At 39.5% G+C, this 17,811-nt stretch overlaps 1 protein-coding gene across 1 annotated transcript in view; it reads left to right on the forward strand.

Annotated features, from left to right (window-relative positions):
- Nucleotides 1–2,586: 2,586 nt before the first annotated feature.
- glra4a (glycine receptor, alpha 4a) overlaps nt 2,587–17,811 on the forward strand; it is a 55,970-nt gene continuing 40,745 nt past the window's right edge. The window contains exon 1 of the mRNA XM_042418918.1: nt 2,587–2,956. Coding sequence (XP_042274852.1) covers nt 2,889–2,956 — 68 coding nt within the window. The 5' untranslated portion in view covers nt 2,587–2,888. The remainder of the gene's footprint in view (nt 2,957–17,811) is intronic.

The following is a 17,811-nucleotide window of genomic DNA, read 5'->3' on the forward strand; positions in this document are numbered from 1 at the left end:
CACATGATCACTACACTACTGAGCTGGCCTCTCAGATTTCTGCAGCTGGCAGAAAATAAAAATGCATGATAAGGGAAGAAGCAGAAGGTTACACCAGTGTCAGTGTTACTACTTCAGCTAAAAGGGGGGGATTCTAATAAACTGTTTCAGTAAATATAATATTTCACATGTCTATTGAGTCCCTGCCAGCTCATATAGCAGAGACAAACACAAAAATAGCATTTGAATGGTGTTAAGGAAACTGGTCTAAGTGATCCAATTGAAAAGCCAAAGATAGTCTTAAGTGAGGAGCTAGAGGAGCTTTGTGATTTTCAGTTCTTCATAAGAGCTGAGAAATCCAATGCATCTTTAATACCCTGGCTTCAGTAAAGGAAGAACAAGGAGATTGAATAATTCTATAAGGTAAAGGTTAATCTGCTGTGTTTTGCCACATAAGTAGAAAGGAGAGGAGTGACACCTTTGCTTGTTAAGGAAGCGCCGGATCTGCTGGGTGGAATCCACCTGGGAAGACGAATGACTGACACAGAAGCAATTTGATGGTCAAACCCTGCGAGTGATGTGTCACATTGTGCTGCTGCCCTGTGATCTCTAAAATACAGAGCTTTTAATAGATCCTCAAAGTGCGGATAGACTGATCTATAACCTGAGTCACTGAAAGTCTGAAAGACACCTAGTTGGTAATCAACATAGAGATTTATTCTCTGATGAAGAAGACAACACATTCCCACAAGCTGAATGATGGCGGGTTTGAGACAGACAAATGTTTTAAGATATCTGAAGGAATTCTTAAGTGAAATTATCGCTCTTGTTGAATAGTTAAAGAAAAGATAAGGAGAAAAGGTTAAATTAGTGCTCACGCATAAGGAACTATTGTTAATACCAGTAAAACCACATCAGTAACTATGTAAAATATGTCAAAAAGTAAGTTTGGTGCAGTGAGTGGGTGTGTTGGTGTGCACTTGGTACAATTTATTAATTATCATGTTCTTTAACCTTTAGTTGGAGCCCATATTTGTAGGATTTGAACATTTCTCACTTTGGCAACTCCTATTGGTACACTAAGTATAAAAAAAAACACTGCTCAGACACTTCCTCTCTCATCTTCATCGAGGTTATGTTCAATGGCAAATTTTTGAAAAACATATATAACAAGAGTATAATCTGGGATTTTACTAAATCCATTTTTGGGCCATTTGAGGACAGCAAAATAAACTGAAAATCCAACACTGATATTATCAATTTAAACAACTGCTTTGGTGAATGTATTAGCAAACATTGCATATTTACACATCCAGCAGACATGGAGTTGTACTTTTGGTCATCTGATTTAATGCAAAAAGTTCAATATTCAATCTGCTTTTATCTCTGTTTTGGTCTCCACAAACTCCTGAGGCTCTACTATGTTCACCAGCTAAGCTGCTAACCTTATCTGTCATTTGGTGCCAGACAGGTAGTGTTCAGTGGGTTTATCAGAGTTTAAGTTTTGCTGAAAACAGCTGCCTACTGTGGCTGAAAACAAGGCTAATGAGAGAGGTGAGACTGACTCGAACAAGCCCTAAAACCAAAATAATCTGAAAGGTGCTAAAATGTTCTGCAGAGTTGAAGGGAGCTGCATAACTGTATAATAGTTCTCTGTGGTTTTGTCACTTTCGACCCCTTTTACATGATACTTACTGATTTGAGCCACTGATTGCAGAAAATATCGATTAGTGCAGTTTTAAAGGACCAGTGTGTAGGATTTAGTGGCATCTAGTGGTGAGCTTGCAGATTGCAACCAACTGTATACTCCCTCGCCTTCCAAGCATGTACCTACGGTGGCCGCAAAACTTACGTAAAAAGCAAAGGGCCCTCTCTAGAGCCAGTGTTTGGTTTGTCTGTTCTGGGCTACTGTAGAAACACGGTGATGCAACATGGCGGGCTCTAAGGAAGAGGGCCCGCTCCCTTTGTAGATATAAAGGATTCATTGTAAGGTAATGAAAACACAGATCTTGTTTTCAGGTGATTATACACTAATTAAAACATACTTACGAATATTATATTCCATATCTGCCAAGTCTGTTCCGCTACATGCCACTAAATTCTACACACTACACCTTTAAGTTGACTCCATACTTGCACAAACTATTTTAACATGCTCATACTATTTTACCCGAGAACCCAAAAAAAGAAAACCCCAAAATCAAAAATGTCAGATTTATTTCAGAGATACTGACTAGATATGGGAATAAACAAAAGACTCAAACTTCCCAGAGCTGTTTTAGCCCACAAGAACTGTATGCTTTACTCCCACAAAAATATGTAAACATACTCTATCTTCCTGAGGGCTTCATCCATCCTCCAAGACTTCCTCCCCTCCTCAAATTTTATTAGTGTTTCACTGCAGAATGTGTTCAACACTGCAATTTAGCTCATCATCCAAGCCATCACTCCCCCCATCCTAATTAAGGCTATTACATACGAGGCAGACATCAAAACAAAAGCTACTGTTCCTTTAAATCGTCACCCCTTTTTAATTTTTTGGAGCGACCTCGGGGGGGAAAAAACACGAAAAAAAAAAAAAAAAACAGGCAGGCAAAACCAGAAACTGTTACAAAAACGCACACACTGACACGCAAACCGATACTCCGCTTCACCACAAGGACCAACACACTGACTGACCAGTGCTGTCCAGCCGCGTGAATCAGAGAGCCTGTTGTGTGGATGTGTGCAGCCCTCTGGACTTGGTGGGAGGGGGAGAAGTTTCCCCAAAGACGAGCTTGGATCACTGAGAGACGACGATGCCTTTCTCCTCTAGCTCAGTCTCACACGCTGCTCAGTGGATTTGCTGATTCCCGAAATTATTTCTGCAAGTTATTCAACGGGACTGAGGAGAGATTTTGAGCCAGAGGATGCTCCCACAGGTCATTCGGATTCTGTATGTCTTGTCTTTCTGCTTTTTCCAAGGAGGCTTTATCAGGTGAGGCGCACTAATATTTAATTATTCTCTGTGTGTTTGTGCCAGTTATTTTCTCTCATCAACTGCTTGACATGAACTTTTCGACTATTACAGTTGAAAAGCTACTGGCTGCTCTCATCACATCGGTCATTTTTATAGACTTTTAAACTTGATCAGTAGATTCAGCTCTTTAGATGATCATCTGTTGTGTTTAAAATGTGTTATAGGTTGGGGCAACGGAAAGGTTTGAGGCTATTTTCAAATAACATAATTGATCAGGTGTTGCTTGTAAATTCATAACGTGATTAAATGAGAAAAAAACACAATTTTACAAAGCGCACGTGCAGACGTGGGCATGATTTCCACTATAATATTCCAGCTTTTTACGCACAGAGATAACTGTGATCTCTCGTCCCCACAATTAGATATCATAGTCGCAGTTTTTAAAGAAATTCAAATTAGTTATAAGGCTACATGCATGAATTAACTGCTGCAATAAAGATAAGCAAATATCGCACCTTGTCTCCAAGAAGAGCTCAGAGAAAAACCGCTCCTGGTCGCAAACTACCTGTGGAATTTCCGCTTGCATTGCGGGATTGATCGGTGTCTCTTTTAGAAGGTCGAAGGGTAACGTTAGACCCCTGTGTAGGATATTATATTCATGCGGTGATAAACAATTTACTGACAACTGGTGAAAAGAGCGCTCCTTGGGAGAGGACCCGTTCACTGCTTACTGGCTGAAATCTGAAAGATGTCATGCATGCTAAAAAATTTCATCCATGATTTTTTCATAAATAACAGGAATTGCAAGATTAGAGCATCCTTGCAGAGTTGATTAATTAATGTAAGAGAAAAGGGCAAGCTCCAGTCAGTGTGTGTTCAGTGCTTCTGGGGACAGACAAAACAAAAACACTTTCCTCCTATGTTTTTCTCCCACATTCTCTCAGTTTCTTGAACCACACACCTCATCTCTCTTTCCTCCCTCATTTGCTCACTCAGACCATCTGCCAGCAAACAAGATCCCCTCTCTCTTGACCTTCTTCTTTCCATTCCTTCCTTGATATCCCCCTCCCTCTCTCTCTCTTGGTGGCAAAAACTTTTATTTGCAGGGAACATTTTCCTTATTTCATGCCCTGCCAACCTCAGGTGTGAGCGGAAGGGAATTAAGATCTGCATAATCCTGGAGCGGAACAGAGCTGTGACTCCGTGAACCCAGGGGCGAGAAGAGCAGCTCTTAGCCTGGAGAGCAGTCAACTGACAGCACCTCCTCTGAGAAATTATATGCTCTCCTACCAACCACTCTGCTCGCTACGTAGGGAGGGAATGACAGGGAGGAGAGGAGGAAAGGGATCGAGGAGGGCAGGTGTAAAAGGAGGGAAGACAGCCAGAATCTGATGGAGGTGTGGAAAGGTAGGAGCAGAGATGGAGGGTGAAAATGGGAATGGAGCAAACTTAGATGGAGAGAAATGTGAACAAGAAATTGAGAGGGTGATTCATTTAGCTGGAGGCGGCGGGGAGATTAGTAAAGTGGAGGACGAGGCTGGGAGATGGAGAGAAATGGTTCAGATAGGAAAGAGGAGATGAGGTGGAGAGGGAGGGGGGCGCTGGGTATGAGAGACAGGAAGTGTTGTAGGCGATTTGAAAAAAAGATTGTCATGTAAAATAGTGCACAAGCTGGATTGGTATGATAGGTTTTGGACTGGATGGTCGTTGACAACAGGAAATGAGAACCAGGAACGAAGGGTGTAATGAATAAAGTTCATATCGTAGTCTGAGAAGGTGATGGTGGAGGGGTGAGGAGATCTATGCGTGTGTATTGTTGCAATACACTTGTTCGACTTGAATGTCGGCTTGAAAGGAAGCCAAGAACCTGTCTGGTTGCCTGAACCTATTTTTCCACACAGCTTAGTTGCTTGTGGGATCCTTAAAGGATGAAAAATAACACTAAATAAATTGAAATTAAAGCATTTGCACAGACAAAGTGGTTGATTTACGGTGGAAGTATATTGCCTTTGCTGGCAGCGGGGTTGTTGGTCAAACTAGATGACAATTCTTTTGTTCACTTTCCAACAGTTCACCATCTCCTGCAGCAATATGTATCCTAATGCATTTTCTCTTCATGTTGTTTGCACTGCATGTTTCTGGTCTATTTCCTTGTTTTGCTTTGCAAACCTCTTTACTTAGCTGACTTCCAATATGAATCAGTGTGAAGCTAGGACTGGGTATGATTTGAAATGTTTTGATACTTGTGCTAATGTAATATCTAAGTTTCAGTGCCAGTAGATACTATAAAAATACAATTTCAATACCGTACATTGACAAATATTCACAAGTTTATCTATAAAACCCATTTATTCAAAGTAGAGTCAAATTTTCAAGCCAATTCTATATCTGTCGGCCACAATCACAAATCACACTGTTGGAGCCAATTTGGGTGTTGTGATTGGTGAGGTATCAAGGCATTTGCAGTCCAGGAGCCAGATGCATAAACAATGTGTGCACACAAAAACCATGCATACGCCATTTCCCACATATAAACTGGTATTTATAAAAACAGAATGTGTGCACACCTCACGCATTCTTCAGACCAGGCGTACACGTTTTTCTAAAGCCATCTGAGGGTGAAGTGATGAGGTAGAGATGAGGTGCGGCCCAGTTGCCAGAATAAAATGTTGGCATTGTACATTTCTGCAAACCATGGATATGTTTGATCTCTACGTTTCACTATGTTTAACACATGGCATATCAACATTTCTACAATGACCGGTTATAGGGAAAGTGACATAGTTCCATGTTAGGAGGAGGCAGGTTGGGTGATTGGCTAGAGAGTTATTTGCATGGCAGAAAGTTGCAAACAGCAGCAGAGATCACTGTTTGAGACCACTGCTCACTTCCCATTTCAACTGACAAAACCAGGTATTTTAAGTGGGACGTTGGGACATTTGTAGCTGTTTAATCCAAACCATTATCTTTCCCTAACCCTAACCAAGTGGTTTTTGTGCTTAAACCTAACTAGACCTTAATCACAGCATTGTCACACCATAAAACATAATTATTCAACTGATAACGGCCATTTAATGCTGTGTTAAATGACACGCGAAACGTTTAAAATGCAATCAACATTGAAATGTAGAGATTCAATGCATCTGTGGTTTGCAGAAACATACAATGCCAAAGTTTTATTCTGGCAATTGGGTTGTAAGGTGAGAATCTTTTAGTAAAACATTGTTTAGGTTGATAACCAACCGCACTGATTGTGGGGGTGGGGGGGTTGTGTTTACACAGAGATTTGTAAAATGCCGATCAAAGAGTACATTCAATTAACATTTTATTTTGCTATTAATATTATTTTTATTTTATCCTTAGTTGTGACACACATTGTAAAGTCAGTTAAGATGTGAGCTACAAACTAATCATTGATTACAATTTCTGATTTCTGAGATATCACTGCCGACGATGATTTACAGGTTAATGTAATGAATTAATGATACGGATGCTATAAAGAATCGCACAGCCATGCGTAATGGTTGCGTGTAATGACAGCTATTCTGGCTGTTGGAGAACCCCTCCCGTTTGTTTCATTGACAGGGGAAAAGCAGGCTGCGAATTGATATGAAAATGGCTGGTTTAGGGCGTGTCTTCATCCATTTATGGCTAATTGTAGGAGTGGAAATGAGGCACGTGTGCCCAGCACCTAAATGACTGAGGTTGCATGGGGCCCCAGGTCAGTAGGGGGCAACAACAGCTATTGTGATGACTTTCACTATTGCGCACCTGTGCAATTATTTGCTGTGTTTGGATGATGAGAGGCATAATAGCTGTCACAACTCAAACAAGATTGAAAGATAAAGATAATCGATGCAATCTGATTGTGCCTCAAGTCAAACATCAGGTCCATAGCTCTGCAACCCACCAAGAGAGATCATCTGCTACAGGTTAGATTGTGTGACGTAAAGAACAAACTCAAGCCATCCATCCACCACAGGCATGGTTAGCTAGTTTGACCACTTCCTGTAACTTTTGGACAGTTTGTTGCTAATTAAGCATTGCATGAACACTGACCTCTGAGAGGTTTGTAGAGTTTCTTTGCCTCAACACAAACAGCCATACAAGGACTTTGACTAAATAAAAACAAGTTTTTTATTGAAATCGGGAACTATCCGATCAAAGAATACATAAACAAGACAAATCTTACCAGAAATTCAATGCTGGCTTTCACTTGGTTCATCGCTTTTGACCTTTGGTCTGTTTGAAGTGTTGAGGTGTGATATCCAGCACCGTAGGTGAAGTCCTGAGCACTAAAGAAGCGACTCTAAAGACACTCATGTAATGTATCCTTAACTCTGTGGTTTGCATGCTCCCCCATCTGGCGTGGAGTGTCATCAACAAGTAGAACTCAAGTTGTGCTGCTTGTATGATCTCACATGCTGACTTTACCAGTATGTAATGATCACAGCAGTGGACACACAGGTTGTACAAATGCACCCACATCATCTGGTCATCTGATATATATCATTTCTATGACAAATTGAAAGTGAAGCGTAGTGAGCAGCGTTGGAGTGAAGGGCAGAGAATCGCACCAAGGATCCCTGCTGTCCTTGCCTCCAGTCAGTGAGAGATCATGAGTCAGAACTGGAAATATCAGAGAATAAGTCTTATCATCCAGTGGAGCTGGGTCCTCACAAGCCTGATAATTGGATGTCTTCTTGGATAGTGTGTGTGTATATGAGTGTGTGAAAGGTTTATTAAGGGGAGGCTTACCTTCTTTCCCCCTTAGCTGCAATTAATTAATTGAAGTAGATAATGGCTTTACTTGATCACAAAGGTCAAGCCATCACATCTTCAGAAAGTGGATCAGTAGCAGAGTTATTGAAACAAACAAATTCTATGAGAGACATCTTTGGAGAAAGTCCTCATTGCATTGCTGACATGTTCTGTTTCTCATATTTGGTTTTAAACATGTGGAATTGTCTTAACGTATTGTCACTGGGCTATAAGGAAATTCCACCCTCAAAGTATGAACACTGTTAAAAAACAATTTTAGATATGCATTTCTGGGTCCACATAAGTTTGCTGGCAAGTTTCCTGTGTCCCCACAGATAACTGGCCCAATTAAGATGATGTATATGCCACTGAGATACTTTCAGTGTTACTACAATTTTGTTTAATAACAGAAAAATGTTCAGCTATCTAAACGATTGACAATAAATGTCAAATTTCAGAATTAAAGAGCATAGCCTTCCAGACTCTCCATTTTGCCAAGTCCAAAAGTCTGTGCTTAAGGCTGAGAGCTCATTATTTTCAATTTCAGATGACTGTTAACTGTAAACTTTGGTGAAGAATGTCCCCTTGCAGCAAAATACTGAACAACTTTTTGATATGTGGGAACTGAAAATGCATGCACTTTCAGTTGGTAAAAATAAGATCAGTCTGACATAAAGTGGATTTTTTCCCTCTTTATGTCCCAAATTAGCTATCAGTCATTATATCAGTGGCATCTAATAACAGCTTTTCCAGCAACCTGTATGCATGACATCTTTCAGGTTTCACTCAGTAGTGAATGGGTTGTTTCCAAAGGAGCGCTTTCTCCGCCAGCTGTTGGTAAATTGTTAATCATCCCATGAATATCCTATCCTACACTGGACTCTAATGTTACCCTTTCAACTCCTCAAAAAGACACCAATCAATCCTGCCAAGCAAGCTGGAATGCTAAAGGGAAGTTTGCTAACAGGACGGGTTTTCTCAGCGCATGTTTTTTTAATTGCAAGTCGGCGAGTGTGGGGTGCAGGGAGAGGAGGAGGATTTGGGATTGGGTAAGGTCAGTGTGAAGAGGAATCACACCAAATGACATGTCTTAGCACAACGGCCCTTGAACAAACCTTTTCCTGAACACTAGCTTCTTGTTTTAACAACTGTTGTGGAAATTGTTGCACGTTCAGTTGGATACATGAAGCAGCAGAGCATTGCTCCTAAATGCAGACATTATGATGTGCATGTGGTAGCTGTACTTGATGCTTACAGTACATAGTACTAAAAATAACATAACCAGTTGTTTAGCCAAGTGTAGAGTGGCTTTTCTAAAGGCTTGGATTTTGCAGCAAAATCAATTTATTCCAGTGGAATCACTATAATCAGTGGATTTGCTTAGGCCTACTATCTACATGATTTTTTTGTGTTGAGTTCAACTTTGTCAAGCTTGCTGTGTGTCAAAGTTATAATTTTACCGACAGTGAGTGAGCTCACTTGCTAAGAGAGCCTTTTTCCCCTTCAACAGTTTTTTATTAAATGAAATGATGTACATTCCTGAGAACAAAATCCAGTAGAGAGGAAACAGCTCAGCAGAGAGAAAACAGAAAGAAGCTCAAAGAACTAGCACTGGCATGGTCCCAGCTGGCTAACATGCTAGCAGTTAGCTCACCAATTACAGTGGTTTATCAAATAGCCCTGTGAGCAGTCACTACATCTTCAAGCTTATAGAACCACATCTTTTGTGAATAAGCACAGATGACTTTTGCTGTGCCACTTTCTGGTGTGACCACGTCTTAAAGTTGCTGATCACAGACTTAAATGTGAAATGAATATGGCCTCCCTAAGGAAAAAGGTTAAGGGGCTCTATGTTAAAAAAAAACAAACTCTGACCAGACCAATGTGTACTTCAAGTGTCCTATTCAAATGACTTGAGTCAAAAACTGGTGTTTTCTTTTTGAAGCCTGTTCTAAGACACACCTGTTAATCAGCAAAGAAAAAAACTGTTCCTCACAGGGAATATTCTGGAAAGAAGTAAACACTATTTAGCCAATCCAAACTTCAAAAGCTCAGTTGTTGGGTGAGGACACAATCTTTCTGTGATAGCTTTTAATTAAATTCTGATGGTATTCCCAGCTTGTATAGAAGTATCTGCAACAACAAAGTAATATCTGGAGGCTAGTAAACAGTAGAGAGAAGTGGACTGCAAAGATTGTGTGCCTTCATTTTAAATATTTCACAACCCACAAAGAGCTGAAATTATGGCTTGTCCATTACAAAATATGTGCATGTGAAAACTCGAGTGAGAAAATATTTTCACCAGGGAATTGTTTCTGAATTTGATCATTTAGTTTTCACCCAAGGTGAGACAGAAAAAAACTGTCATGCAGAGAACATTTTTACATACCTGCTTCAATTGAAATTTTCACATTTATAGTGCATTGTGTCACATTTAGCTACAGGTGAAAAAAATGTTCACATAAGAAATCAAATGTGCAAATGACTGAAATGACATGATTTGAATTTACATGGAAGATTTCATTTGTTAATTCTTTTCTAAGGATATTTGTACACGGCAGTTTGAAAAAATTTCAATTGAACGCAACTGAGATTTCACCTTGAGTTAGACTGTCAGACCCTTTTGGGGCTTTCTTGTCCTTTCCCTAAAACACAGGAAATCCCCACATACTTGGCTGATACACAGACTAGAGCAGTGAGGAGTACCGACGAAAAAGGAAGTGTGAAAGGAGGACAGATGGGATGTTTACGTGAGTTAATGACTAAAAAATGAGCACCAAGCTGGAGACAAGAGTTGAACAGACGGTTTGCTCTCCACAGCCAGCACCACCATGAACAGTAGCGGTACATTTATCAATGAAATATGAAGACTAGGGATACAAAGAAAATTCATCAAACGATAAACAAAGAATTGATATTTGTGCCCTGTTAAGCTTTAAATTCCATTGAGGATATGTGCAGGATTTAATTGTAGCATGTTCAAAAAAACTTCAAAACAAGTCATTATTAATTCAGCTCATTCTCAGTGGAACGATTTCTTTTCTCTGCAACTGGTTTAACTTTGTAAAGACACCTTCTTTGCAGCCAGAAAGAGACAGTCACTACAACAGATTTTTTTAAACAATATTTTTTATTGAGGTTTTCCAATTATAACAAACAGTCCATATAAATATGGTCAGTCTTGGTATAAAAAAAAGTAATTAAAACTGAGGTGAATATACAGATGTTACTGTAAATACAAGGTATAGAAATCTTGAAAATCACATGGGCTACTCCACTTTATAATCTTATTCCAGTTCCCCCCACCCCAGTCTTTGGCTTTATTGATCATTACCAACATTTTGTTTCAAAGACTCCATGAAACTCCCATAGATGTTTTCAAAAACTTCCATCTTTCCTTTAGTAATGTATGTTAATTTTCCCAGAGCAACATGTGGTAATAGGTCCATAATATATCGATTCATACTTGGTTTGCTCACATTTTTCCATCCAGTTGTCAGGAATTGTGGAGCAGGTGGACCCAAACACAGAGACCAAAAGCAGGGCTGAAAAAAACCCTCTTTATTTCTCGGACCAGCAGTCAAAAAAAAACAAAAGCTGACTGGGCTGGGCAGACTCCCGGCACAGAACAGCATAGACTTGCTGAACAAAACAGACAACTCAAGAAAGTTGAAAACTGGACATAAATACAAACTGAACTAATGAGACAACAAGGAACAGGTGGCACAGCACAAGGGCAGGCTTGGAGCTGATAGGCTGGGGAAGACACTAGGAGCAGGACAGGGCTGACGAGGGTAATGCAGGGCAGGTGTGAAGGGAAAGTGTGGAGGTAAAAGCAGAACAGAGACAGACACACCCACACCTCACAGAGACAGAGACAGAGACTGGGAGGCAGAGGAAAAAACACCAGGAAGACACAGAGAACAGACCAAATAAAAGGCAACCAAACTAACACTATCTCAGAAAGACCCTCAAAAAGTCCAACTCAAAACAAGCCCTCTCCACATAGTCCAATCTTCACAAAACAGAAAAAAGTCTGGAGGGCATGTGGTGAATAATGACAACCAAGGAATTCGAAGACAGACTCACAAGAGTCTCTAGAGTCAGTGACAGAACCATGACACCAATAGCTATGGCTCTCTTAGCTTGTAAGAGACACAAGTCTATTAGTGTTGTGTCACTCTTCTTAGTAATAAAATCACTTGGATAAATACCCAGGATGCACAACTTTGGCAAACAAGGGATTCTGGCTAAACATGTCAGGAACCTCCTTCCAAAAACTTTTGACCACATTACATTTCCATAAGCAGTGAAAGAGTGCTTCTTTAGCATTGTTACATTTGAAGCATGTGTCTGGCGTGTTGGGATTAAAGTGATGTAATTTTGATGGTGTTATATATATTCTTAAAATCCAATTGTATTGTAGCAACTTAAGCCACATGTTAATTGTTTGTGTTTGAGCCTTCAGGCAAACCTCAGACCATTCCTCTTCTGAGATTTCCTCCTGTAAATCTAGTCTCCAGCTTTAAGTTTATCTTCTGAAGACTCAGATGACTTATCAACAAACATTTTATAGAGCAGCAATACCTGTTCTTTACCAACAGTGTGTTTCAATGTAATGTCTTCCAGCATTGAGAGAGGTGGCTGTGTAAGTGAGTGGTTTTGGGAGACAGATAAAATTTCTTATTTGTAAAAACTTGAACAAGTGCCTTGAAGGAATATCATACATTTCTTGCAGTTCAGTAAATGACATTAGCCTTCCATCGTTGTATAGATCCATTATCCTGCTTAACCTCTTGTTTGCCCCTATCTTGAAAGAAGCATCTTCTCCTCAAGGTATAAATTTACTGTTGCCCCATATAGGTGTGAAACCTGACAGTGGGGGGTTTCCCCTATATATTTTTTGGCCTCATGCCAGATGTACATAGTATTTTTTAGAAACATTTTTTTGCGTTTGTCCTCAGCTTCTTTGGTTCAGAAAAGTAAAGGTTGCTGCTAAGCGGTAACCCTTGAACTGAGCATGACTCAATCTCGACCCAGGCTGGAGGTTCTTCTGGGGAGAAGTATCACATGATTGCTCTCAGTTGTGATACCCAATAATACCAGTGAAGGTTAGGGAGTTTAGACCCCCTCTGTCAGAAGGCAGGTAAAATAGAGTAAAATGGAGCCTAGAGTGTCTATTGTTCCAGATGAAGTTGGTAAATACTTTCTTAAATCTCGGGTGGGGGGAAGGGGATTGACTAAAACAAATAGAACAATTTGGGTAATGTATTCATTTTTAAGATGTTAACGTGACTGATTAAGGAGATTGGCATTTAAGTCCATCTCTTAAGTGATTCTATTACAGATTCCACAATAGGGTTATAGTTGGCCAGAATCAGATAATTCAATTCAGGTGTGATTTTAATTACCAAATAGGTGAATCCTTCCTGAGGGGCTGAAAATGGAATTTGTATTCTAGGTTGCTGCCTCTCTTGTACATTTAGATACAGTATTGATGATTTATTCATATGTACTTTGTAGCTTGAAAATTCCCCAAAACTTTTAATTAAGTCTAACAGAGATGGCATTAAATACTCAAGGTTTGATGAAAGAAAAACATCATCTGCATAAAGTGATATTTGATGTTCTGAGTCTCCCACTGAGATCCCCTGTATAGATGGAGTTCCTCTAATAGCTATCGCAAATGGCTCCATTGCTGACACAAATAGCAATGGGGAGAGGGGGCAACCTTTATGTGTAGATCTGTGCAATGTGAAGGGTGTAGAAGTATTATTATTTGCACTACTTCAGCTGTTGGGTCCTAATGTATTGTCCTAATCCATTTGAGGAAGCCTTCTCCTATTCCAAACCTCTCCAAACAGATACTTCCACTCAATTTGATCTAAAGATAGCTGTGCTGTGTTCAGTTACCCTCTTTTTTCATAAAGGATCATTAGTACCCTTCTAACATTATGAAAAGTCTGCCTCCCCTGGGTGAAGCTGTTTTGGTCATCTTTGATCATGTCCAGCAGTAACTCTTCAAGGCGTCTCGCCAATGTCTTGCATAAGATTTTGCTATCTGTGTTGAGCAGTGAGATAGGTCTATATGATGCACAGTCAGTGGGAGCCTTTCCTGATTTTAGCAGTAGAGTGATTAGTGCCCCTCTGAGAGATGGTGGCAGATATTCCTCTTTGTATGACTCCAATAGCATATCTAAGAGTGATTGTTTCAGCTTATTTTAAAATCATTTATAAATCTCTATAGGAAGCCCGTCTGGACCAGCTGCCTTTCCCCCCCTTCATGCTGGTGATGGCTTCTGAGAGCTCATCAGCTCCTAAAATATTGTCTAGTTTTTCTTTTGAATCAGTTGAGATAGCGGGAAATCTAATAAGCTTAGAAAATGGTCCTGTTGGCCTGAATCTTTATGTTTGGATGTATAAAGTTTTTCATAAAACATTCTAAAAGTATCATTTATTTCTGAGGGGTCTTTTGGTATTTTACCTTAATTTGAATGGCATCGATGAAATGCCACCTAGATGGATTCATAATATGTTTAGAATTATTAAACAATGAGGAAATTGGTGAATGATCAGAAATTACTGTACTGTCATACCAATAATCAGACATCAGACCCACAGAAACCAAGAAATAGTCAATATGTGAGTGGGTTTAATGAGTGGCAGAATAACAAGAATATTCTCTGGATACTGGTTTAGATGACCTCCAGACCTCATACAAATTAAAATCTTTAAATCTTAAAATCTCTGCACGGTTGAAATCCCCCCCTATGATATAGTGACCTGGCAGGGAGGATGGAGTTAGAAAAATAATTTTGAAAAATAAGGGAATATCCTCATTAGAACCATATATATACTGACAATATTCAAAGTATCTGTAAGAAGGGTGTTGTGAATAATGAAGTATCTGCCTCTTGGTCAGTAATTGTTCTAATTATATTTAGATGAATGGATTTATGTAGAAGAGTTGGCACCCCTCTAGCATGGGAAGAGTAGGAAGCTGCAGTGACCTGGCTGTTCCATCTTTTCTGGATCTTATGAATATCACTTTGCGGTAAGTGAGATTTCTGTAAAAGTAGTATTTTGGAATTCAGTTGCTTAGCTCTATTTAGAAATTCCTTTAGTTTGGATAAGTTATTTAGCCCACATAAGTCCATGGTGTTATCTTAAATTCTGTATTGGAAGTCATATTCTGTTATCTAAACATCAATATAACAGTATGGAAAAAATAAGAAACATGTACACCTGAGTATAATAGTACTGCCTATATCAGAGCGCTCAACAAGACTCCCTTTGCAAGCTGTTATACGAACAAAAAATAAAGACACCATAACATGAAAAAGATGGAACAAAACATCCCATGTGAAGTTCCCCGAACAACCCTCACCCCTCCCCTTGTTCAACACTGAACTCCCCTTTCCCTCCTAAAGACTCTAGTTATGGAGCTACAGAATATGGTCCACAAAAACTGAGGAACAGATTATTATTTTTGATAACCTTCATTTCTACAGGGAGGGGCCATTGACAGCATGCTCTGTTTTCCAAGGCTGCCTTGAGTACAGAACATACAGAAAAATAAAAACAAAGTTTCCAGTATACAAATTTGAAGTGACAAACAACAAGATTTACAGCAAACGTACAGAGACGACATTCAAAGAAATTCAATCAGATACATCAACATAGAAAGCATGCACATTAATTGTCTACAGATTAAATGTCTACAGAACAAGTCCCTATCATGTGTCACTCCACCCTAATGTTTGATACATTTATATAGAAAAATTAAACTAAAAGAAAAAAAATAAAGAAAAAGCTATTAGTAAAGTATTTCCCCATTAAGGTGTCGATGCATTTCATTCACCTGTCAAGGCAGCCTGTTAATGGCTCTTTAAATGAAATACAATCAAAAGTCCCTGGCTATCAAAAGAAGGTTTAGCTGCCCAGTTTAAAACTATCTTTGAATGAGGATTATTTCAAATTTGTTATATAAAGTAAAAATGTGATATTGGGAGTATAAAGACAAAGCTTATCCTTAACAGAGTAACAAAAAAAGTACTTTGAATGACACACAAAGAAAACAACTAACTTTGACTGTATACATATCCTACATAAATTATTTTTTAACAGCGTGTACATCCGCAGGAGAAGTGAGAGAGTTGCCTTCGTGTGTCACCTGGAAAGATGATGGATGTTATATTCTATAACGCAGTCCCATGGCTCTGCATCTCGTTTTAGCTCAGTCGTACGTAGGCTTTGCGCTGCTTATCCGTCTCCCTGGCAACATTGTGGAAAAACTTTATATGATGCTTTTTAAAATGAATTTTTGCTTTTTCATATACAGCCGACATCACTTTGGTTTTGTCCTTGTAGTGTAAGGACTTTATCAGAAGTGTTTTAGATGTTGCATTGGGGTTCGATCTAAAGCCAGTCAGAACTCTAGGCGCCCTTTCAATAACGATCAGTGCTGGAAATGACTCAGTGCCCAGTACTTCGGGGATCCGTTTTTCCAGAAAGGCATATGTACGTTAGGCGTACATTAGATCTGCGGCTGTGGTTTTCTAGGTCCTCCATTTTCACCATCAAACTCTCAACCTGTTGTCTCAGGTGTTTGGTTGTTTTATTCAGTGTTGAGACATCGTCTTCCACCCCTCCAAGATTCTCCTCAGCCTCCATTAACCAGCCAGAGTATTGTTTTAGTTCACCTTGCATAGATCATATTGACTATATCACCATATCAAATTTTGATGCAAAGTCTTCCTTTATCTTAATATAAATTGTGAACTGCACTCAGAAATTCACCTGAGGATTTATCCGTCGATGGGTCATCTCTCTCCTTGTCCTCCATGGCAAAAGTTAGTTGTGGTTGGGGAGGTGGTGATTCTCCTTCAGTTAGAGTTTCAGTAACCTTTTTAGTCCTTTTCCTGCATCCAGGCATTGGTTACACCATTGTGACTGAGTAAATTGAATTTTCTTTTTCTCTCCTGCTTTTCAAAGAGTTTATTACAATATTAGAGAAGAGCAACAACTGAACTACATCTGATCAACACTGTGCCATGACCAGAAGTCCAGTCACTACAACAGTTACTTTGGCAAAAACTAACAAACCTGTCTCCTGATCATAACGTTTTGTCATGAGCAACTGTTCGTAAAAATAGGTGGTTTGCAAGACACATACTTGGCCACACAGTCTAATCTAAAATCTCTGACAGGAAAGCAGTGTCTGACACAGATCTGCCCATTGCTTCAGTGGGCATTAGATTTGTGTTTGGATATATGGTGGAGGTGACAGCGTACTGATGGTTTCTACTAGCAGCCAGCCTAAGCTGACACCTCAGGCTGAGAGATGTGACTGATGGTTTTTGGCCCATTTCAATCAAACCACATATGACCTTTCACTGTTTCTGTAATATGAAATTGTTTATAACAGCCTCCTTTGCCACATCTTAAGACATACTCATTGTGATCCTGATGCTTGAGGATAAAAACAGCAGTTTTGTCCTCAGGATGTATATCTCCTGCAATATCACAATTATCTTTTCTCTTATTAAGAATCTCCCCATGGGTTTAAAAGCTATGATCATTGATATCTTACAAAATGATATTTTCCATCCTGGAAGAGAAATGGGTATCTCTCTCTGCCTTTTGCTTGCGCACACTAAACCATGTGTTTGTGACATGCCTCTGCTGCCAGCTGAAATCAAAACTCCAAGCCACTGAATAATAAATGCAACATGAAGTGTAACTGATGCACATCAGCTCAGGGTAAACTTTTAATCTCTGCAGATATGTAGCTGGCTAATGCTAAACTGGAAGAGAATTAAAATGGAACACTGTCAAATGGTCATGGAGGGAACCACCAAAACCTTTCAGGCGTTCATTCGCAGATGTTCAAATCAAATGTGTTTGGCTGTTTCCTGCACGTCATTCACTTCACACACACGTAGGATACGAGGTTGTGCCTGTTGTAAAATAAAGCAGTTAGTTAAATTTAGCTTCTCATGGCCACAAGCTCTTCTAGTATATAAACTAGAGTGCCACTAGACTTAATCCAAAATAAACAGAAGTAGAGAAAGGAAAGAGAAAGTGATGTAGGTTTTTGCTGTTGCAAAGTT

This window comes from Thunnus maccoyii, chromosome 8, assembly GCF_910596095.1.
Source record: "Thunnus maccoyii chromosome 8, fThuMac1.1, whole genome shotgun sequence".
Classification (NCBI taxonomy): Eukaryota; Metazoa; Chordata; class Actinopteri; order Scombriformes; family Scombridae; genus Thunnus; species Thunnus maccoyii.